The 25,253-nt window shown below is 39.7% G+C and overlaps 1 protein-coding gene across 2 annotated transcripts in view; it reads right to left on the bottom strand.

Annotated features, from left to right (window-relative positions):
* wdpcp (WD repeat containing planar cell polarity effector) overlaps nucleotides 1-25,253 on the bottom strand; it is an 86,230-nt gene that overhangs the window by 21,337 nt on the left and 39,640 nt on the right. For both annotated transcript variants that reach the window (XM_007572928.2, XM_016661117.1), the window contains 6 exons: nucleotides 22,119-22,255; nucleotides 17,598-17,789; nucleotides 8,692-9,283; nucleotides 2,363-2,551; nucleotides 1,632-1,755; nucleotides 82-145 (listed from right to left, as the gene is read on the bottom strand). In XM_007572928.2, coding sequence (XP_007572990.1) covers nucleotides 82-145; nucleotides 1,632-1,755; nucleotides 2,363-2,551; nucleotides 8,692-9,283; nucleotides 17,598-17,789; nucleotides 22,119-22,255 — 1,298 coding nt within the window. The remainder of the gene's footprint in view (nucleotides 1-81; nucleotides 146-1,631; nucleotides 1,756-2,362; nucleotides 2,552-8,691; nucleotides 9,284-17,597; nucleotides 17,790-22,118; nucleotides 22,256-25,253) is intronic.

Raw genomic sequence — 25,253 nt, 5'->3', positions numbered from 1 at the left:
CATTTTTTTAAAAATTGCTATACAGATTTTAGTCCTGTTTTTCTTTCAAACCACTGAAATCAAAAATGTCTTTTAGCTCACCATGAACAAATCTCGAGCTTCCAAGTCAACAGCAAGGAGGAAGGCCTTCTCAAAACGCTGATGCCTGCAAAGAAGGCAGAGACAATAAGAGCTCGAAAACTAAAACCGACTAATATCTGTTTAACAAAAGCAACTAGAGGAAATTTACAGATGAATCACACCGACGTACATTTTTCTCCGAGCTTTACATAAATCCACAGATATGCATACAAATCTCTGCCAATAAGAGAACAGTAAATAGCTGGTACTTTTATTATTATCCAGAATAAAGCCAAAAGAAAGAGGAGAGAGAAAAAGAGAGAAAGACAGAGAAAGGGAGAGAGAGAGAGAAAGATGCAAAACAGCCTAACTTTCCCTGTCTATATCCAACATGAAACAAGTAAAGAAGCAGAGAGTGGAGGCTTTCTTTATTTGATGCTGATGGAGAGAAGAAGAATGCAGGTAGGTGATAAGAGAGGAGGAGGGATGCCAAACAACACTCCAGTTCTGGAACAGGGGAGGAAAATGGAGGTAATTGCTAGATGGAGAGCTGTGAGCGGCAGTGTGTGGGAACAACAGGGTCTATTTCAGTCAAACAGGCGTTTCAAAAGGCTCTCATGGCAGAAGGGAAAATGAAACAACAGTTAAACAGGTCTGAGTGAGCGCTGCTCTGCCTCGTGAATGACTCAAAGCTGCATCAGCGCGTGTGTGTGACTGATGACATTCAAAAGCGACGTCCTTTTTTTAGAAATGTTGAAATAAAAAGAAGCGAGAGGAAAATAGAGAGTGTTAAATTTGTTTCTTTCACTGGTTGTCATTTTTGGACACTTGTTATTCTTTCCTGCACACTGATAAACTCAACAACGTGCTCCAGTAGTGTTTTAAAAATAATTAGTATATGGGTTTTTACACTGCACATCACTAAACTGCAGCCGACCTGGAGGTACAGCTTTTGTTTTATTTCAAGAAATGCTCTCTAGAAGCTAGGCCTGTCACAATAACACATTTTGCGGGATAATAAATTGCCCCAGAAACTATTGCGATACACAATAATATTGTTATTTTGAGACCATTTTCAACTAATACAATAATGATAATAGCATATCAAGAAAAGTATACTCTCTAAAAGATACAAAATGCACTAATTTCTAAACAATATTTAACACTGGAACTGAAATATATTTTAAATATGTGAAATAAAAAAACAAAGCAACAATAATTAAACAGGATAATTAAGCTTTTGTAAACAAAATTGCATTTCAAGAAATATTAGTCATTCTGCTTAGGCAGGGAAAACAGGCAAACGCGGCAGGTAGTGCAACCTAACGAAATCGTACTGGGTTTCAAATATTTGCAGTGTTTTTCCAACAATATCAAAGGGGAGCATCTCTCTAACAAATGTTAAGGAGAAATTATTGAGCTCACTTTAATCTACCATGCGACTAGTTGATTTATTGCTTACTGTGACAGGTCTAACAGAAGCTGAACTGAATCGCACAAAACTAATTTGTCTCTCAGTGCATTAAATTAAGAGCCAAGCAGCAGCAGCATGACGGAGACGGTTGTGTTACCTGAGGAGGTGGTGAAAAAGGCGGCGAGCGTACTTGGTGACCGGCTCTCTGTACTCCAGTATGATGGTATCGGGCAGAGGGGCAGCCGGGGCATAAAACACCCGCAGGGCCGCTTCCAGCTGGGCTGCACAAATGTTGGGAATGTCAACACACCGAAAACACACAAACTCTTAAAAAGGTTTTTTTGGTCTAGTAGTTCAAATCTTAGTACACTTAAACTAAGATGAAAGTAATTTAGATGAAAGTAACAGAAAGACAAATGAGCTTGTTTTAAGTCAATAATTCCTTAATATTGATGAAAACTACTAGTTTCACTGGCAGATTATTTCACTTGTAATATGCAGAAATGTCTTTGTTATAAGCTAAATAATCTACCACTGGAACTAGTGCATTTTAAAATCAATACTAAGAAATTATTGACTTAAAATAAGCTCCTATATCTTGCTGAAAAGTTACTTGTAAGTTAGATAAATTGTACTAAGATATTTGCAGAGGAACTAGACAAAAAAAAAATACTTTGTAAGATTTTGTGTTTTTGCAGCGTGCTGACAGCAAGACCAAAAATAAAATGTTAATTAAGGGGTGTTCACAACAATCTGGCATTTTAACAGAGGTTGCAGACATCCACAGGACTAGAAAGATTTTCAATGGAAAATATTTTAACTAAATAACAACCAAATTTTCTGATAGTCGTGGTAGCATAAAACTAGTGGTGTGACCCACAGCCTCACCTTCCCTGTCTGCGTCGAGCGGCAGTCTCAGCAGGTGGTTGGTCACAGAGCTCAGGCCTTGGTAGCTCTCATCCGCCATGGTGCTCCAGTCCATGGCCTCCAGGATGCCCAGCGCCTCTCTGACCTGACCGCAGTGGAGCCGCTGCTGCAACAACTCCACATGGCCCAGCTGGCCTCCAGTTAGAGCTCCTGCCACGTAAGGTCAGAGTTCACATTCAGAATCAGTTTCATTGGTCAAGACCGTGTGCGTGAACAAAGAGTTTGAGATCGGTGTACACATGTAACGTATGAATATTAAACTTTAGGGAAATAAAAGGAAGTGAAAGGGACAATACGCATAAGTATTTTTAGCCATTTTGTTTTGTTTTTTTTATAAAGAAAGTAAAAAGAGTGATTGTTGTGACATCACAAATATGCTTATATGTAGTTAAGCAGTTTGTGTCCATGATGTGTGAGGTCTGCAGAAATGTTAGCTGCCTTTTTTTTTTTTTTTTTACCCTTGGCTAGCTCTGAGTAAGTCCTGGATGGAGGGAAAGTCAGCTCCTCTCAACCCCCTCCACACATCCTCACACCTGGCCACGCCCCTCTGTGTCTCTTGGCTCTGCCCATTTAGGTAGAATTCTTCAAAGCTGTTTTGGGGACGGGGTTATGTTTTTACAGTTCCACTTTAAATGCTTTTGTGAACTGAAAAACTGGGTTTATGCTGTTACTGTTAAGATAATGTCAACACGAACAAAAACTAATGTAGAACATTTCTGGATTATCTAATTATTTTTGTTTCCCTTACAGATGCTAATACATGTGCTACAAATACAAATACTGTGGCAGTGTTGAAACTTCTCCATAGTAATGCTGAGAAATAAGAAGAAAACCTGTTTATCTACATCTACACATGTAGTGCCATCGTGGACAACCTGCAGTGGCATTGGACATTGTCTTTCTTTTGATATCCTGACTGTCAGATTTCATCAGAGGAGCTCTAAAAGTTGATTGTTTATGCTTTTGTTGTATGTGATTGTTCATATGAGCAGATTGGGACTCTACCGAATGACAATGTTTTTGTATTGTTGCCAGTGGCAGAGGTGTCTCATTCTGTCCAGGAGAAGGTCAAAAGTGTGTATAATTTGTGATATTTAAAAGCCACGTTACAGGAAGGTGTTGAATCCAACAGGTAGTAAATAATGTTCCTCTGTGAGTGAATCACAACAGTGTATAGTTAATGCTGGGTTATAGAAGAGCAGAGGGAATGCTTTCATCAAACCAGAAACCATAAGCTGATTTAAATTGTTAAAGTCCTTTAACGCCCTCTGAGGTAACTAACTGCTACGTGTTTTCCTTTTTAACATTGAGACACACCTTTATATCATTTTAATGTGTTTGTTAAGATGATATTAGTATCCAAACTAGATTTAAACCAAAAACTCATGAACAATACACACACCTCCTTTTCCCTCAAAAGGCCTAGCCAAGTAAGAAGTTTGTTGTCAATCTGTTTTTGCCTGGTTAAATAAAGATATAATAATAAAAACATTAATAATGAGAAACTATTAATCTGCATTATGACATTCTAAGTAAAGGGAGTAATAGACAGATATGACACTAATGATTGAACTGAGGCCTATTGTTTTTATAATTTCTAGTTTGGAAGGGCTTCATTTGATCAATTTCATCATGATATGGGTTGCACTTCATACACACAATTCATACTTTAGATTATGAAAAGTTTATAATTTAGTTTGATTTATGCAGAATCAAAACATGTTTATTACAAAGATTTTTAAAGAAAATTGCTTTCTTCTGAGGTAAAACAACCTCTAGATTAACTGAGAAAAAAATAGTACATAGATTATTTAAAACAACCTGTTAAAAAATACAAAAAAAAACAAAAGGTTTTAAGTGGCGGCCCTCTTTGAAAGTTGTAGCTTTACATTGTATCATCCACAGCTGATGATCTACAGGATTAACATTTTTTTGAGCTGAAATACCATTTTGTCTGCTAGACACTGTTCAAAACTGATATGTTCAAAAGATGAATCAAAGGAAATTAGAACAAACTGTGACCTAGGTGCCAATTTATGCCTTGAATGATTCACAGGTCAGTGTTAAGCAGCTTAAAAAAAACTTTCCTCTGAAAATTGCCAAAGAGACCAAGCAGAAAGCCTGAAGAACTGTTGATTAAGACAACTTTAAAGGATTACCTGGATGTTTGACGCCTTAGAAGGTACAAATATGGAGAAAAGTTTAATGCACAGTATTGTTTATTAGACATTTGGCAACAACGCTTTCTGATATAATGATAAAATACTTACTAAACAGAAGGCTGTGATTAGTGAGCGTAGCGTTGGCTACACAGGTTTACTGTCGGTGCAGCAGGCTGCTGGATGTCTTGTTAAAGAAGTTGTGTGTATTCATGTGTGTATGAGTCAGATGGGGGCTGGTGGGTGGTGGTAAGGGCAATTAAAATGACAAGCTGGCAATTAGCAATCCTCCAAATCCCCTAAAGAGATGGCTAATGTGGCTAATACATCGGCTTGTTTGTGTTTGAGGGTGCTGTTTGTGTGTGACTGTGTGCAGAAGGGCTGGGCCTGGGCGTCGACTGCAGCTCTAACTAAACTTTGAGCAGAAACAATAGATCTTCGTGGCACTAAGGTCTCGTTAGCTGCCTCTCACACCTGTCTACACCAATTCATTTGGCCAGCTAAGAGAAAAAACTACTAGTAAGCCTCAAAGAAGAGACTGCAATCACATTGTCAGCAAAATGTTCAACTCAAGAAACAGTCAAATTATGCAAACAGGCCAAAAATATCTTATTTGGTTCATTTCAAATAATTATGGAGCAAATTAAATTCAATGTTCCACTAAAGTTTAAAGTTTACAATGAGAAAAAAAAAATCTTAAATCTCACTGAAGCTGAAGTTACAGCTTCACTGAAGGGGAAACCACTAGAATAAATACAGCAACCAAGACTGATAATCTCTGTTATTGCAAAAATAATCTGAAACATAAAAAAAAAAAATTGAACTGAAAACTGGCAGAACAAAAAAATCAAGAGGTGATACTGAGATCTTGAAAAGTTGCAAGAGACTTCCAATTTTACCATGAGATGTGCATGTCACCTTGAATCAGGAATCCTTATATTGAAGGGGTCAAAGTTCACCTGCCATTGTTACATCTGTTAGTGTCCAAGCGAGTGGGTCATGTAGCCAAATTAGCAGATATGTGTCAAAGTGGCGCTCTACTCAACCATTCATCCATGACGGTTAATGCGTCAAAACGCAGGAAGTGGTCGGCTTGAAAGGGTGATTTGTTGGCAAAAATAGGTTGATACAAAAACGGGAACTATTTTGGGAAAAGACAAAGAGAAAAACATTCAAAATATTCATGGTCTGTACAGGCAATAACACTCTCCAGGAAAACTATCATCTACAGTTTATGTTAGTTTTAGGCCTAACCTTTGCTCCTCTTAAGCTGATATTTCTGTTCTTCCTTGAGGAAGAAAGTCTACTTGTGATCTTGGTTTGTTATACCAGTGTCTTAGCAGCAGGTGGATAACAACACTACTGACAGACAAAAAGAAAATACTGAAAAGAAGAGCTTTATGAACATAGCTATAGTGCTGGGATAAGGATATTCCCTTATAAAACCGCCTTCGACATTTTAATCTTTTGTTCCCCTGTTAATTACATCTTCAGAACATGTTTGACTTATGGGAACAAAGGAAGGTCAAACAAAGGCAGAAGAGGGAAACTTATAAAACGACTCCACTGTTATTTTAATTTAGAGATTACTATAAAGCGATAGTGTTTATCCACAAAGTGGGCATGTGTGTCAGCTTACAAAAAACACAACATAAGTTTTGTATTGAATATCTGTAGAAAATGTAATACAAATAGATGTTTAAACCCTGTATAGGCGAAATTATCTTCCAATGCAGGATTCATCATTTTCATTCTGAGATGTGTTGCAAGTGCTTCGACTGACCATAAAATTGCACAAATTGCAATTATGAAAATAAATTTGCTTAATGGAAACATGCTAGTTGCTAAAAAAACAACCCTCATGATTTTTGATAAAAAGTTTTTGATAGGTTTTTTGGCTGCATCAAAATTAATGTATTTCACAAAACTGCAATGGAAACACTCTTCGTGTTTCATATTTAATAGAAACGCCGTAGTTGCGAATTTGTGTTTTTTTTTGTGTGACATAGACAGAATATTGACAAAGTTTTGCGTGTATTTGTAATGGAAACGCAGCTACTGAACTCGCACAAATCTCTCCAATGAAAAACCTCGCTTGCTTTCAAATTTACTTGGCTCTCCATCAAAAGTTATTCTGCGCTCAGATATTTTCTCCTGTTGGAATCTAACACCTGCGTTCTCAGGTGTGTTTTCTCTGCCTACGTATTATCCTTGGTTATAGGTTGGATTATCGCTATGATCAAAATCAGTTGTGAGCATTTTGGGAAATTAGTCCATCAATGTGTGTGAATTACAATGAAAGTGTGAACGGATATCAAAACCAAAAAGAGAATACTATTGTTGTATGAAAGCTGATATGCTGCCTGTATGATGCCTGATTCAAATTTTGAACGTGTGACACTTATTTTTCAGATTAACAGAGCTGATTTTCAGTTAAATGATATATTTTTTTCATGTGGTTTTGGGATCTTTCTCATTTTTTTACACACTCTGTGCACACTGAGTTACATCATTATGTCCTTTACCCATCTGAAATGTTTTACTTCATACCAGTGGTGGGGGATTTAGGGGGGAAACGACTATTTTCCCTTTGGTGCAGCACATTTCGTGGTCGGCTTCCCTACACCGTGTATCGGTGCAGGCCCAGTAGCGGCCAACGTGTGCCCAGATGAGATAACATGGTGCAGGCTGGGGGGTGGGTGTGGGGGTGGTGCTAGGGAGGCCTGCCTCCAGAGGGGGGAAAAAAAGGGAGAACTTGGAGCATGGCCAAGTCTTTCTTCCACGCCGCCTTTCCGACTCGCTCCTTCTGTCATGTAGCGGGGCTGCATGAAACAAGTCAATACAGAAAGGGAGCACAAGCAATGAACAAACGGGTTGGAGAGTGTGTGTGTGTGCAAAGAAGCACAGAAATAGAAGAATACACACACGTGCGTGCGTATGTTGGGGGAATTATCATAGAGAAAAGACGTGCAGTGACTTCCTTCATCAGAAACCTTGGCAGGCGATCAGAGGAGTGTAAGCTATTTTTGGAAGACCCCCCCGCCCCCTTTCCTCGTGCACACACACAGATACACGCACACACGTTTTCTACCTTCCTCCCCCCACTTCAATGTTCCTGCCTTCAAACTTCAGCTTTGCTTCATGCCGCTGTGACATCTTCTTTCTAAAGTTACAATTAAAGATGCCTAAAGTGTGTGTATGGGAACCACAGCGAGTGTGTTAAAAGGATAGGTGGCTGTGGCGCAAAAAAACTTTGATTGGCAAACTTTATCTAGGGTCCCTGAGGGACTGTGCAGCCACTGTAAACGATTTATCGGGAAAATGCATCCCAGAATGCACCTGGGGGGCGTGGGAGCTTGTGCCCCGGGGCGATTATTGAATGACCTCTGAGAGCGTGACTCCTGTTAACCTTCCAGGCAAATTAACTTCTTTCTGCCGTTAGGAGGTGGGTTCAGATCCAGAACAGACCAGGAAGACTTGAAGCGAAGAGGCCGCCTGGTTCAAACGGAGGTGACAGTCAGTGATCTGATATTAACTGTAAATATGCAGCAGGTGATGTTGTCGTTGCAAAGTTTCACGAGGCCAGGATCTGGTTGATCATGGCTGACTGGATTGTTTCACATTGTCAAATCATCCAAAAAGCTGTCTGCCTTCCCCTAATCTGTGGTGGCGCTGCACCAAGATCCACTGAAGGAAATGACACAAAAACTTCTGATGAAGATATGAATGCAACTTCCTTTTTCACAAAATATACACAGAAATTGAGTGGTGACCGTTTTTAGCGGTTGTACGATTTCTCTTTTGTAAGAGACCACAAGTCATTTCTCGTGCTTGAGCTAGACTTAAGAGTTTGTTTTGATTTATCCAAAATGTATTTCCCACTTCCTGATAATACTTGGTATTCTCCTTTGTATTGGAACTGGACCAGAGTTCACTTCAACCAAATCGAGACCTAGTTTTTAGGGTTTTGTGTGGACTAGAGTTTGTTTTTATTGGTCTGAATCACAGTTTGATTACGTATTCACAACTCCCCAACAAACCGGATTTTCTAGGCAAATGAATTAGAGTTGGATTAAAGTGGACTAAACAGGGCAGCTGTGAATGCACCCTATAGATATTTTGTTTACTTACCTAGTCTGAATTTCAAGGCAGCTAATGGTCCTCCATTAAAGACCAAAGTCAGTGTATCTGTCCCCTCCGGCCCACCATCCAAACCAGCTCCCCACTGCAGTCCAGCCAGGCCTCCAGAGCAGTTCAGGTGCTGAGTCAGTCTCAATGTGGCTGCTGGAGTGGCCTCTTCTGCTACCAGGTCCATGTTTAAAGGTGCCAAGCCTACATCAAAGCACATCACTTCCTCCTGCCCCCCCACCATAATGGCAACAGCCCCCGCAGGGTGCCAGGCCATGTACGAGGGCGGTACAGGGCAGGGGGCCAAGACCGACACCGCCCGCCTCTGGTCGTACAGCACTAAGGAGGAGTCCCTCAAGCCAAGGAGAAGAATGGTCTCACATGGGTGACGAGAGCAGGAGAGAGGAGGCGATGGCAGTGGGATGGAAGTGATGGATGTACGGTGCAGGCGCCCTCGTGCACATTCATACACACAGGTGTCAGCGGACAGTCCTTGAGGTCCAGCAGGTAACTCCACTGTCAGGATCTGGTAGTGCTGAAGCTGGCTGAAGCAGCAGTCCAGGGGGTTGCCTGTCGTCCGGACAGAGCAAAGGAGCTGTGGTTTAAAAAATGAAACAGAATTTGATTCAGATAATTTAAAGTCTCAATGCACCTCTGAGCTCTCCGTATTTTGCTTCAAAACATTGCTGTCAAAACATTTTTACCCCCCCAAAAAACCTGGGTCACACCTTACATGTTGTGGCAAAATGATTTGAGGTGAAACCAGCCAGCATTACTTTTGAGTGTTTATAAAAGATGTAGAGAGGCAGAATTACACTTCTGGACCTGGCCAAAGATAGTTATTCATAAACATGTTTTAATCGAGCAACAATTTGGTTATCAGAAAGTTCTCAGACAAAACTGGTGTCAGAGTCAGATCATGTGGGATTTAAACGCTCAAATAAAGCTTCAGTCCGCTTTAATCGTATTCCAGTTAATTTGCTAGAAAGTTCAGTTCGCTTGGAGAGGTGTGAACGAGAAAACGAACTCTGATGAGGACCAAAAAAGTGAACTAGGTTTTTGGTCGGATCAATGTTTAGGTTAAATGCATATGTGAACACCAAGGCTTCTCCTAAAGCTTTAAGTGGATTATGGAGTAGGGCATACTGGGTAAATGCAACGAAAACAAATGCAAGAGTCTAGCGCTAGCAGGAGAAATGGCTTGAGGTCTTTTACCAAAGACAAAAAAGAAATCCTACAACCGCTAAAATTTAGCGTCAGTGCATTTTTTAAAATTTCGTGAAGGAGGATGTTGTGCTTATGACTTCTCCAGATGTGTTTGTGTCATTTCCTTCAGTGGTTCTTGGTACAGCGCCACCACAGGCGAGGAGGGGAGCAGGTTTTCAAAGGATTTGATTAGTTTGACACTAACTTAATCTGTGAAAGCAACCTGCACCAGCTGAAAATAAAACAAATGTTGGAACTTTGGTCCCTAATCAAACAGAGTCTACTGGACTATCAGGTATGAAAACACTCTAAGACAGGAAAAGTTTGGCCTAATATAACGTCAAACTGTGTGAAGAAAAGATTGTGCCTTTCATGCGGTATAGATAAATATCTGGTGTCAACAGTAAATGTGAGCCATAGTTCTTTTCTGTTTGCAACTAATTATTCCCCAAAATACATTTTTGAAGTGCATGTCAGCATGACAAGGCAATCAATACAGACATTTCTCTACTTCTTACTATGCTGCAGTATCTTTTATATGGAATAATTTCATTACTAAATTCACAGTTTTTGAACAAAAAAGGAAGAAAACCAAAAGAAAGAGAGAGCATGACAGAGACAGAACCGAGTCACCTCTTGGAAGCAGCTCTAAACCCCAAGAGATGAAGCAAAACCAAGGTCTTCGACACTGCTCATAAACACCCTGCTGTCAATCAAGACAGCTAATGATAAGAGCTCTATTTTAACTCAAGGTCAACAACATCTTCTCCCTGGGCATGGCACGGCTTGGCACAAAGTGATAAACAACCACCACTGTTTACCTGTGCGAGGAGCCAGGAGCTCAGCATTAGAAAATGACAGCGAAATAAAACCTGCTTCGTGTGATATACAAGGAAACCTCAGAGTCCTTGGCCAAAGATGAAAATCCAGAATGACGATTATTTGTCTCTGGACCACAACCAGGTTGCAGGCACAAAGACCCTGCTAAGGAAACTGACAGCTCAGAACACAGTCCATGTCACGGTTTTTGATGAAACACCCACCTTGAACCAGAAACCGCAGGAGGAGACAACAGCCTGCGATAAACAGCAGTCCAACAGTCACTAACAGAGCCTTTTATAAGGGATTTCACCTTACCAAAGCCTCTATCACAGCCTTGCATTGACCGTGGCAGCTTTGGCTAAATGAGCCCATTTCTTTTTGCCGTGTAGACAGAAAGAGGGATCGGCTGCCTGCCTGCCTTCCTTTCCTTTTGCAAAGCTGCTCGGCCCAGTTTTTTGGCAGGCATTGCCAAAAAGAGACTTAGAGGGAGGAAAGCTTTTTTTCCCCCTGCCTGCCCATGGTCTACAGCAGGAAAGAAGCAGATGACTGTCCTCCCGAAAGCTTTTTTTCCTCCCTTCTCTATAATCCCCATAGAGCAAGCTCCTGCTGCTCCGCAGGGGGTGAATGCTGTGTGTCAATGTGCATGTTTATTTGAGGCATCAGGTAAGAGGGGCTCGATTCCGGTCAAAGGTGGTCTATCCCTGGGAGAGCTACATTGCTGTGGGGACAAAGCGACATATGCATTGAATAAACAAGCATGCAAGCACACTACAGGAAAGGACCCATTGACTCAGTCTAACAGAAAGCTGTCACAGTCATCAGGACCAATTTCGGTCCCACAAATGCTTGGTTCTCACAGCAAGATTTTAAAATTGTCGACCGATTTTTAAAACCTGAGAGACCATATACGATAAAAAAGACAGTTGTTTTGCCTTGTGTATTTGGGATTCCCCTCCATGTTTCACCTCCCTTTCTGATTGGCTACCTGTCACATTCAACAGGCTGCATTCTCGTTGTTTCTCAGTCAAGACAATCAAACATGTTAAATATCCCCGATTTTAGACAGGAGCGGTCCCGATGACCTTCAGAGGGGACCAGGTCACTCTTAGCACACCTAACTACCACAAGTAATTACTTTTAGTAACTACTGTAGTAGTACTGCACGTAACTACACTACTACTGCAGATATGTGCAGTAGTTACTACAAGTAACTACTGTTACTTGCAGTTTTTAAATGATCCCAGCCTTTGTTTTTCTCTTTCTCAATGAAACAAGAAAATATTTCACAGCTTCTTGAGCTTTAAGGAGTTGCATGAGCTTACTTACTGTAAGTGTTTTAGTCTACAACCAGTCGTGTCTGTATGATATCAAGTGATATACAGGACTTTGCAAAATTATTCACAACTTTTTCCCTTTTTTGTGATTTTGTGTCTTTTCGCACTGGCTTTTATTTCTGAGTAGCAGAGTAAATGTTTCAAAAGCTATACTTTTCAAACATTTTTTCTTGTAAAAATAGTCTTCTTTCTACAATTCTCTGCTACTATGTCTTTGGCTACCAAACCAAATCTGAATAAAATGAGATGTTTGTGGTGTTATTTCGCGAAATAAAAATACTGCAAAGGGTTAGACAACTTTAGCAAAGCACTTTTTAGCACTATGGTAATAAAAAATAAATAAATCAGCTCTGGAAGCATTAAACCTTCTTCATATATTCTCTTTACAATTTACATAGTAGATTACAAGCATACATACAGCTAAAGCTCTGTCAGCCAGTGAACTCTCCTGAGCTTCTAGATGAAAATGAGAATGTGAAACATATCAAATAATTCTGAGCGTATAATGTAGAAAAAGGAGGATTAAGGTCAGAAAAGGACAAAAAATATTGAAGACAGAGGGAAATGTACACAAAAGGCGATAAGAAAGAGGAAATAAAAAAGAATTGTGAGGCAAAGCGCAAAAGAGAAAGGAAGAAACGGAGTGAGGCACGTCGAGAAGAGATGCAAAGAGAGCGGAGACGAGAGGAGAAGGAGACAGAGAGGCAGAGAGAGACCTCTAGTAAGTAGCTTTCTCCTGGTTATTGGTTTCAGTGACTGGTCAAAACTATTCTTCTCTATTCTTCCTCCCTCCTTCTCGCCGGCACCCTTCCTCCCCCTCCGTGGCGTGAAAGATAAAGCGGACGGGCCCAACTGTGTGGCTGGCCCTTGTTCACAGCAGTGGCCTTTTGAAGCCAATTTTCCAGCTCACGGAGCAGAGAAAGACGGGGAGAGACGCGCGGAGAGAGACGGAGGGACTTGGAGAAGACCGGAGGGATGAGGGTTTGCTGAGAGTGGAGAGAGGTGGGGGGCGCAGGGTGGGACGGGGAAGTTTTGGGCATGTGAAAGAGGGTCGGAGATGGGGTACTGATGTGACAAAATGCATTGGAACAGCAGGAGTACAGAAAAAAAACGATATTCCTCACGCCTTCTCTCTAGCAGCTGCTACCTATGAACATTAGGAGATCCAAAACTGTAGCATATTTTGACTCATTATTCTGCATCTTCGATTTCATACCTGACAAAATTTATTTACCAAAGGACTTGCTGAACTTCAATTTCTACATCCTGTTTTTTCTTATTTTAAAGTTAATTATTTTAGTTTCAAAATATATTATCAACAGGATTGAAAACAAGTAAAAATTTGGGTTTTCCACATAGTTTAATACTAAAACGTGAGCTGAACTCTAAAATCACTGCCATATTTACGAGTTAATACAATTTTTTAGCAGATATGCAATTAATTTGGTCCAAATTAATAAATTTATTCTGAAATATGTTCTCACAGAAAATAAATCTTCTTAAGCCCAGCACGTTGCAAAGCATTTTAACTTGACAGGTATGATATCTACATTAGAACAAAGGAAATTTTCTGTTTTCATGACATGACAGTTTCTAAGCCAATAGAGTGAAGAGAAATGGAGCAGCGTCTTCAAAACAACAGAAAAGTTGTTTTTAATTCAGATTTTATCTCCTCTGCATGTTAAGAGGTGTACTGAAAAATTAAACAATTCAGGGCTTAAAAACCCCTGACATTTTCTGTGGTCCATGAACACACCATACCAAAACTATCAGGTCATAATAACAACAACACTCTTTAGTGTGGATGCCCTTGCAGCAAGAGTATTGAGAGTTTACTATTTTCAACAAAATGCAGTCAGAATAAAAACGAGATATTCAAAATGAAGCTGTATTTTTGTTGACATGTTCAAGTTTGTCAATTTTTCTGAACTTTTTTGTTCAGAATGGCTGAACAGAAAATGTTGTCCTTATTTATCCTTTTAAACCTCAGTGCTATGCCATGGTAAGTGCTGGACTTGGAAATCTCATAGTTATGGCAATGATCTACATTATCTGGACCAGTGGTGTCCAGTGTGCGGCATGAGGGTCATTTGCTGCAATTTTGTGGAACAATTGGATCGTCAAAATTCAAATGGAGAATAGTTCGTAGAACGTGAATTATTTGTCTGTTATTAATGTATTTTCTTCCATTTTTCATTTTATACAAACAGGACCACAAATATGAACAACTTTTACTGAAAAGCAAACTCATGAATCCATTCATTAAAGCTGGCTAAATACAGAAAACATCCTTGAAGATAAAATGAACCATAATGCTACTGTTACTGTAAACAGATTAAACATTATAATCCAAGAAAATAGAAAGCAATCATCCTGAAATATTTATGGAGACATTTCAGATCTACAATTATGCATATGGTCCCTCTTTAAAAATCAGATCTTCATATATAAACATTTGAAGTTTTTTTCCTACTCAGCATTCACTACTGAAGAACGTACTGGAGCACTGGAGGAACTACTTTTACTCGCAAATTAAAGTTAGGTTAAACTTTCACCTCCATAATTTTGTTAATTTTAAATATCAAAACCCAACATGTTCACAGCACAGCAGGATAAAACACTTTACAAGCTGTCAAACATGTTGGAATGACACAACTTTCTATGAGCTGTCTTGCTGTGAGAGCCCTGGTGAATCCAGCTGCACATTGTTCAAGTAGGTCAGTTTCTACAAATAAGTGCGTTGCTGCTGTATACAAGTAAATAGTGTTTTCATTACAGTTTTTCAAAAATACGCCAACAACGGACAGAACAGCGACATCAACTGATTTTGCTGTCTGTCTCTTCATTGAATTCTGAAATAAACCAAATTAAAATAACTAAGAAGTTGTTCTTTCTGTTCATTTTTGTTCATTTTATGGCAGGAGTAATTACGTGCAGAAAATATGACGCAAACACAGATAAAACAACATCACAAAAAGGGAAGAAAAGTGCTCTCACAAACAAAAAACAAACTGAAGATATAAAATATGTGTTTGTTTTGTTTAGAAAGCCCTTAAATCATGAAGTTCCTGAAAATGTTTTGTGCAAGCTTATTTGTTTGGCAAAAATGATGAAGAGAAGGGTGAAAAGAGAATGATTAAAAATGCTAACCGCATGCATTAAACTGTATGTTTTCCTCTTCACCTCTCCTTACTGTGTGCTTTTGGCTCCACTTATCAGCATGGGGAGTTTGTGTGGTGGAGTGGAGGTGGAGGGGGGTTTACGAATTAAGACCACATACGAAAGAGAAAAAAAAAAAAAAAATCAGACTTTTTTTTTAAATGCCGAGAGACCGGCTAGAAAATTGGCTTAGCGCTTGCAGATAGTGAACTGAACAAAAGGAACATATATATGAGCTTGAAGTGATTGAAGTAGCTGGCGTCTCCCGCCGTTTGATTCCTGCCACGGCTCTTACATAAACTGCTCGCTTAATTTCACACCGCGCATCTGAAAAATGACAACAAACGCTTTCATTAGAACGCGATGCCGCAGACTTTAATGTTCTAGAGGCGACGAGGATGGAAGGGAAGGGAAAGGAAAGGAGGAGGACGGTGGGGGGAAGGATGTCGGAGGAAGACGGAGAGGACTTAAAACTTGGTGAAGGAGTGTGATAAATGTAGAGCGCCTTCCCCCCCCCAAAAAAACAACAAGCAGCAGCAAACAACATCTGCTCTGATTATTTCATATTCATGCGCCCCCTTTCCCTCCTACACCTTCCCTCGGTCTCTCCTGCATGAATTTATTTGTCCTGCATCCAGTTGTTAATGCAGATCACCCCCCCTCCCCTCTTTTCCTCTTGCTGCTCTGGTGAATATTTTGCATCTGTTTAACCGGGGAGCGGCGGAGTTAAGCTCAGTTTGGTAGCACAGGATCTTTCATGTGATTTCGGCGCAAGGCCAATCCCGAACTGATCCTTCATCATGGGTACGGTTTTGCCACAGGCCAGCCAAGTGCGTGTGTGAGGAAACCGGGGGACGTGTAGGCGTTCTTTTTTTTATTTCACATGGTGATGCACAGAGGTGCAACAGAGGTACCACCCTTAAGGTGACTAACACACCGTTTCCAATCCCCAATCCGTGACGACACGAGTCTCGGCTCAAATCTGCAGCTTTTATTTTCTTTGCAGTGCAGAGTCTGGAGGAAATGTATGTGACTGTAGTTATTAATCCAATAAAAGCATTGAAAACCTTCTGATTTAAGAACTTTTGTCATCCACTTTGCAGTCTCAAGCTTTTTTAAGGCTTGTTGTCTCATAGCTTTGACCGTGTCTGGTGTTTCTAACATTTGAAAGAAACACTTGAGTTCAAAATAAGTTATGTTCAACGTACTGAGAGCCGATAACGAACGGCGAAGCCACAAAAAGCTTAACTTAAGAAAATGATCAACCTAGTCTTCATGAAGTCATCAGTAACTGCAGACAAAATGTCAAGCAAACAGGTGAATGCTGCAACAATTGCATACCTTGACATTGTAATTGTTAAACTTTTTACTCCAGTGTTTATGACTTTTAAGGTGTTTTCACACCTTACAGTCCGGTAGACTCGGTTCAATTCGGGACCAATGTTGCAATATTTGTTATATTTTCAACTGGTGCGATTCGCTTTCACATTCTTCTGCGGCACATCAACCAAATCCTTTGAAACACCTGTCCCCCCCCCCCGATTTGTGGGGCATTGCACTAAGAACCACTGAAGGAAACAACATGGAAACCTCTGAAGAAGACACTGAACACCACTTCCTTCTTCATCAAATTTAAACAAAAATGGAGTGATGTCAGATTTCAGAAGTTGTATAATTTCTCTTTTTCGTTGATAAAAGACCACAAAGCATTTCTCCCACTAGTGCTAGACTCTCGTGTTTGCTTTGGTTGTATTTACCCAGAATGCCCTATGCTACAGTCTGCTTCCTGCTTTTGGAGCTGTCTCCAGTCCGTTCATATATGCATCTGACCTAGGTTTGTAAGTGGACCAGAGTTCGCTTTTTTGGTCCACATCAGAGTTTGATTCCACAATGTGGAATGTCTTTGAATGTCTTATTAATCTTACTCCAGGTGTCTGCAACCTGCAGTGGCTCTTTGGGCCTTTTTATTTTTTTGCAATTGTTGTTTATGTTTTTCTTTCTTTTGATACATAAAAAACATATGCATACAAGTTGTTTTTTTTTCATAATCTTAAGCAATTTCTACTACTTTGAGAAATTTTGGGAGAACATACAGTATATATTTGTTTTTTTTTTTGTTTATCTTAAATGCAAATTGTTTATATTTTACGGACACTTTTGTCTTAATTACAGTCCTGACCATGTTGTTCCTTCAGCAAATGGTCTTTTTCTAAGTCAGCGTACTGCAGTTAACAATTAATCGATTGCTTAAATAGTTGACAATTATTTCAGTAATTGACTCATCATGATTAATCCGATTAATCGTTTCAGTCCTACTTACAAGCCTTGTCTGGTTCTATGCTTGAAATGATAAATACATACAGTGTGTGTGTGTGTGTGTGTGTGCACCTTGAGTCCTTCAGTAGGTGAGCAGCTTATCAGGACCAGATTGTTTTTGTGCATGTCTGTGGGAGTCCACGGCCACATCCCCTCGCTGAGCTCGTCCAGCGTCCACCAGCAGAGCGCCACGTCCTGGAGATGACTGAGAGCTACACGCCTGCGAAGTCCTCCACCCGGCCCGCCCACCTCCACACACATCACCTAGAAGCAGCCGCACAGAGACATACACGCGTGCACTGAGAAGGGGTCAAGAAGCCCGCAGAATCAAAACAAATCTTCAGGGGAAGTCGTTAGTTATTAATCCATTTGGATTTGTGTTCCTGGTCTGCTGTTTGGACACCTCGGGGCGCGGACACCTCCACCGCTGCAGACCCCGATGCCTCTCTTGTCCTTCCCCCGTTCTGTTTTTGTTGATGTCTGAGGTTGTGTTTTATCTTCCATTATTAATGTCTGCGTGGGCTTGTTGTTTTAGCGATGTGCATATTTTTTAGGAAGGTCCGCCACGCTCTACGGGCCACAACAAAGAGACGCACAGTAATGAGCTCTCGTGGCGCTTAAGGGTGGGGGGGCCAGAGGGGCTGAAGGAGCGCACACACTCACAAAAAACACACATATGTAAGTTTGTGCATGTGTGTGCATAAATGTATGTGTAGCTGCAAGCAGAAGCAGAAAGGTGTTTAAAAAAATGCTTTCGAAGACGTACACACACACACACACACGCACACACACACACACACACCATCAGGTGATTTTAAAGCTGGTGAAATTACACTTTGACCTCATCATCACATTCAGAATGAAGCAGAACGAATGGCTTACATGCACAAACACACACATATGAACCCGACCTCTAACATGCTGCAGAAGAGTAGTTAGGAAGTGGCAAACAGGTAGGAAAAAAGAGAACAACTGAAGATGACTGGTGTTTGTAACACTTTCACTTGTCAAAATCAATTTTAGCCAATTCTGATTGGGAGTTAGAATGTAAGAAAAAGAAGATCATAAAAAGTTTTTTTTATAATTTTATTTCAGGAGTAGAGGCAACTTGCCACGTGTAGCAATTTGTCTTTTTCCGCAAAAGACAAATTGCGATAACATAAGATACTATCGGTGACTTTTTACCAAGAAAACATGACCCACAATAAGTGAAATACTGAACTAGACCTGGTTGATTTCTGTTTGTCAACAAGGTAGAGAGTAGCATTACCCAAAAATGTACCATCTCAACAACATGGCTTTATTTTAAAAAGTTACATCCATCAACATCAGCTTTTCTACAATGAAATAATTCACGTCATGAGGATTTTACCAGAATATTGTTAAGCTAAAATGTTTCCCATTATTTTAAACTATAAGCACAACTGAGTGGTTTACTGGAACTGAAAGTTTGAATACCTGCCACTTTACCTAATAGGTTCATATTTACAGTTGTGGAAGGGATTCTTTGCAGTATTGATATTATGTACAGCGTTATTGTAACAATAATGTGCAGCAGATGAATAGTAACTACGTACATCAACGCAAAAAAAAATGTTTAGGAGTATTTTTGAGGTTTTTACTTTTACTTGAATAATACTGTTATGAACTGTTGCTATTCGAGTAAAATGTCTGGATACTCTACCAACAGCAAGGAACTTCACTGAATGAAGAACAGACACGTTTTATCCAAAAATACACAAGACACAGACCTGCAGTTCATGTTGCAGTGAGACCTCTTGTTTATGCACAAGCTTTGTTCTGATGTTATTTACTGTCTTTTGAGCCATTTGCAGATCAAGAAGATACAGTAAGTTTAGTTACTTTGTTCTAACACACGTGATACACATATTACCTACTATAAAATGCTAGTTTAAAAAGTTTCATACAGAAAATAATTTGATTTGGAAAAGTGTTTCTTCTCTATTTTATAACTGTGTTATTTATGACTTCTTTATTTTGTCTCTCAGAACTGAATCGAAAACATCTCACTGATGCTGAAAACTACTAATTAGAGTCTTCTCTCCGCAAGGTCGTCCACACCGAAGAGTGGCGTTGTCAGAGCAACCTGGTGGTACTCTGCACACTGAAAAAACACAACATCTTACTAAGTATTTTTTTCTACTTTCTAGCTCAAATGTCAGTACACTTGAACTAAGACGAAACTAACATAAAAGAAACTTTTCAGTATGATACATGACTTTCTTTTAAGCGAATAACTTCTTAAAATTGAGGGAAAAGTTCTAGCTCCACGGGCTAGAAGACGTGTTTCCCAAGTTAAATAATCAGCTAGTGAAACTACAATGTTTTTAAATCAATGTCAATAAATTCTTAACTTAAAACAAGCTCCCATATCTTGCTGAAAAGTTAGTTATGCGTTAGCTTTGCCTTATTTCAAGTGTACTAAGATATTTGCACTAGAAACTAAACAATGGTAAAATGTTGTGTTTTTGCAGCACACAGTGGTACTATGTTTTTCTTGGAGTAATGAAGAGTGATAATGAGGAACGAGGAAAATGTGTTTGAAAAAAAAAAGATAAGGAAGACTGGAGTTTGAACATGGCTGGAAAAATTAACAGAAAATACAGAAAGCAAACATGGAGAAAAGGGATCTTGGATCAATTTAATTTTTTGAATATATAATAAATGGACATTTGCCAAAACAAATGTTACTGTTCACATTAAACTGGCACCAAAGAGGCATGTTGTCAGGAGGAGGAGGAGGAATATGGGAATATCTCTTTACAAATTAATGTATCAGCACAGAAAAGGGGTTAAAAGCCTAAGAACTTGCAGGAATCGGTGCGCTGCCTTGTATGAGTAGAGAAGATTTCAGATGCAGCGGTCCATGTCTGCCCTCCTTGCTCCCTGAGGGGGGCAGAATTTTCTTTGGACACAAAATATGCCTGTGAATGATAGAAGTACATGTGATGATAAAGGGAACAAAGAGTTTTTCCCCGAACAGCTGAACAGGAGATCACTGACAGATTAGAAATGAAAAAGAAGGGGAAAAAAAATATCTAAAAATCACTGGGTTAATAACACACTCTATCTGTACCACCCGCATGCCCCCCTCCATCCCCATCCATCTCCTTGCTCTTCAATTTTTTTTTTTTTTCTGCTGGCGTTTGCTGGTCAGCAATAATCAAAAACCACTTTCTGTGGGCCGGATTAGTTTAGCCCCCCCTACTCTCCCTTTTCCAGCTTAGCCCACTGGACCAGGGCAATGTGTTTGTGCGTGGGTGTGTGTGTGTGTGTGTTTGTCGGTGGAGGGTGGGATGAAGAGTGTTTCCGCGCTCACATGTGTGCATGTTGCAGGTTACATGCATGTGTGTGCGTGTGCGTTGACACTGGTGCGCAGGGGTGTGCAGAATGGAGTGGTGCTGGTGATGAAGGTGGCACCTTATCAGGACTCTGCTTCTGGAAACAGACGCTCGGCGGGAACGATTGCATTGACGCACACACGCAGTCGTGGCAGCGCGCGCGCGTCTCCCACACACACACATCTTGACGAAAAGGGCCTGGCAGTAATGTGATAATGCCTGGTTTAGCTGTTAGGAGCTACAGAGGGAGGAGACTGTTTTTAGAGAAGAAGAGGGCAGCTCTTGATCAGATCTATTACCAGCATCTATTAAAGTCAATCCAGACAAGAGTGAAATACATACATGAGAGAGTTGAAGAAATATAAATATTCATCAAGCTCAATATTAAACTGCATCTGGTCTCAAACTGGTTGTTTTGTCTAAAAATGACATTTTTGCAAGAGTGGACTGCATACTAAGTTTACACCCAATAAGCCGTTTCTTAGCTGTTTGGTTTTAAATGGGTAAGGAAACAATTTAACTCTTTCTTTAGAAGTTGAAAGTGTGATTAATAAGACAGCGTTTTAGGACAACTGTACATAGAAAAAAAAGGAGGAAGTACATTTCTGCCAAAACAAAAAAAAAAATTAAATTAATCTCAGAAATTTTCTAGAAAGAAAATTGGACATTTCTGAGTTTCAGTATCCCAAAATTGTTGACTTGAAATTCAGAAAGTTTGAGATTAATCTCAGAAATTTTGTAGACAAAATTGGGAAAAAGTTTGAGTCAACTCATTCTAAGAGTATCTAACTCCAACTCTAAAGTAGTTAGATGGATTAGATGCTATTTTATATACATGCTACTACCAGTACTACTACTACTACTTTATAAAGATGCTACTTTATATAAATGAGACAACATGTATTCAGCACCCAAATTTAAACTACTGCCACTTATCAGACTAGATGCTTATAACTTTTTAGAACAATTTGTAGTTTTGTGTTTGGAGAATTTTTTAGGCGTTTAATTTTGTGATAAACATGACCTAATTTCATGTGATAGTGATCCAAAAGAAAACTTTAGGGTGTTGGAAATCAGGTGAAGAAAAAAAAATCTAGCCAAGGATAGAGAACAAAAACATGACACCTTTCCTTTTTGTCTCATTGGATTTCTCCTCCTCTTTTATGCTCGCTAAATTCAACCTGAAAACACACACACACACGCACCCACACATCAATGCGGCCTTCTGTACCTTGATTTCAGAAGATGAGAGTTTGTCTGTTCGCCTGCCAGTCTCCAGGGAATCCTGGCTCTTCTTGTTCAGGTAGATGCCGGCGACCTGGCTCTGCTCCAGGAAGGACAGCAGAACCAGCCGATCGCTCAGCACCGCTGGAAATGACATCACCACACTCAATATCACAACCCTAAACTGAAAGGACAACAGCAGCTTTACACAGCAGAGAGGACACTTAAAGAAACCATAAGATCACCTGCCACAGTCAGTTACTGAGAATTAATAAATACTTCCATATTTATTGGTTAAAAAAAGATAATAACATAAATAATCCATCCATATCAAAAAGGACGAGTTCTATTTATAACTCGTCCTTTTTGCTTTGTTTAGGTATTATTGTAATAATATTACAATGTAGTGGGTGCTATGGCAACCTGACACCCTGTTTCAAAAATACTTGGTAGAAACACTTTTCACTAAAGTTACCACTGTAAGTCTGTTGGATTACGGTTTTAATATGTTTCCTTCTAAAGATGGAAATATTTGCAAATTCTTCACTGCTAAGCAGCTTGACCTCAATCAGAATGGGTAAAATCTTCAAGTTACGTCAACGTTTACCAATTGGATTTAGGTCTGGACATCGACTTCTGACAGTTTATAAATCACAGAACAGTTTAGCATCAACATACATTAAAGACTTGATGTTGTATCAACCTTCCAGACTTCTCAAGTCTTTTGGTTCTGGTTCTGCTCTGCATCCAGAAAAAAACATGGAGACGCAGCATTCAGCTTCTATGCACCACAAATCTGGAACAAACTTCCAGAAAACTGCAAAACAACCAAAACACGGAGTTCCTTTAAATGAAGGCTAAAATCCCCCATATTTATATCTGTCTTTGATTAATAACTGGAACATTGATCAACATACTTGATGTATATTTGCTTAGTGGTTTTGATGATGGCATTTGACAAAATGTAATGTTTATTGCTTGTTTCATAACTGGTTACTGTGTTATGTTTTTACGGCATAAAGCACTTCGAACTGCCTTGTTGCTGAAATGTGCCATACAAATAAACTTGAACTAGACCTGGGGCATTCTAATACCTAAATATACTTTGATCTAAATCACTACATCGTAGTTGTCACTGAATATCTAAGAGACACTTTCCATTTTTAAAGTAAGTCTCTGCCCAAGTCTAAAGTCTTTTTCAGCTCCCAACAGGTGCTCTTCAAGGACTGCCTTGAATTTAGTTGTATTTATCGACTCTGACTAACTTGCCTGTCCTTGCTGAATAGAAGAATACCCACAGCATGATGTGGCCACCACCACTGAGTACTTGAGGTTAAGTGTGGTGTTAGTTTTGGCTCAAAGTATTGAGAATATAGGCCAAAAAAGTTATTTCTTTTGTTTCATCTAGGTAGAGCTTCTGCAGCACATGACCTCTTATGGCTTTCTTCTAGGTCAGATTTGATCCGTGTGTTTGTTTGCTTTTTTGATAAATATTCTTCTGTATACCTTTACACTGTTCAGTTAGTGTTCAGTGTCCAACATTTACTTTTTCTGCTTCCTTTATACACGTTTTGTTGTCTTTCCCCTCCCAACTTTTTCCCGTGTTCTTTGTAAAACACGCACTTTTAAACAGTAGAAGAACACACTTGATCCTGTTCAACTCTTTCTGGAGCTGCATGGAAACGCTGATTACCAATTACCCCCCCTGCGCACCCCACCCTCTCCTTCAAATTAATCTGTTTATGAAACCAATTAAATGGAAAAGAGGGGAGGGGTGAGAAGGGGGTTGCTACACATGTCTCTCAGAAATCCTGCTTTGAGTTGAACGGGTGAGGCTGCACCCCGAGATTTAAACATCTAACCGGCAATTAACCGTGCCGTGTGTATTTATAAACAGGAGGATATTGGCGGGATTGTGCTTCGAATCATCCTGTTGTGTGGAAATTTTCGAATTAATATGCTAATTTTCAAGAGAGTAGAGAAAACACGGTTTGAAAAAAAAAACATAAAAAAAAAAACTAGCATCTTAAATCAGGTCAACAGAGTCTGTCAGTTGGATTATACAGTAAAGAACTGGTTCAAAGCTAAACCGTTACAAAAAAAAACAAAAAAACATACGGCCATTAATGAGCCTTAGCTTTTAGAAACAACATTTAATGCAATAGTAAGCGTCTTTGTGATAGATTACAGACGAATCAAGTTAAATGCAGTTTAGTATTGATCTCCGTGGGTGTCTATAAACGGGATTAAGCATAATCCCATTCTTTTCCAAATCAGGCCGCGGTCCAATCTGGGGACCAGGTGGCTGATTTGGCATTAGGGGCCAGAATTGCGTGACCCATCCATGAACAGCTCCCAGACTCACACACACACACGCTGAAGGAGCTCGTTGTGGTGTGTATGTAGTCACATGGGCAGGAAGCTACATAAGCATTTACACTTGGAGGTCTGCAACAATATTTTATGCATGCACATTCACTCACACCAACACATGCACAAAACGCATCCAGTCAGATGCAAAGAGCAATCTCATCACGCACACACAAACAAAACCACACACGCACACAGAGCCCTCTAAATCCATTTAATGCCATCTCCTCTGCAGCATGTTGACATAAGAGGCCAATGGGCTTAAGCAAAGCACATTTAAACATGGGGAAATGAAACCTGCTATGAAAAATCACTTAAGGATGCTTAATCGTGCAGCATATGCTCAACTTGGCCCAGCCGTCGGCCAATGGAAACCTGTAATACTTTGATGCGGTAGAATATTCGTAATCTGCCGCTCAGTGTGATGCAATCAGAGCTCGTTGTTCCAACAGGGTTAAACCGGCCTCCAGGTTGCAAAGTTTAAACCAGAACAGCGAACAGTGAGACTTCCAAAGAGACAATAAAAGAAAAAGAAAACAGACTGGCTTTTTTGTTTTAACCTTTAAAAAAATAGAAAAAAGAAACTGGTCTGTAGTTTGGTTGAATCCTTGCAAATTGGAGAAAAAGGGATTTTCTTCTTTATCCAAAAACTCACAACCTCTTTCCGCTTTACAAAGTTGAAAATAAACTGCCATTGCAAACCATGTTGCAGCGTAATTTCAAAGCTACAACTGTGACGCTTAATCAGTTGAAAGTAAATCAATACATGCAA

This window comes from Poecilia formosa, unplaced genomic scaffold, assembly GCF_000485575.1.
Source record: "Poecilia formosa unplaced genomic scaffold, Poecilia_formosa-5.1.2 Scaffold311, whole genome shotgun sequence".
In the NCBI taxonomy this organism is placed as follows: Eukaryota; Metazoa; Chordata; class Actinopteri; order Cyprinodontiformes; family Poeciliidae; genus Poecilia; species Poecilia formosa.
Note: the sequence above shows the minus strand (reverse complement) of the source record. Positions and strands in the feature narration are given on the sequence as shown.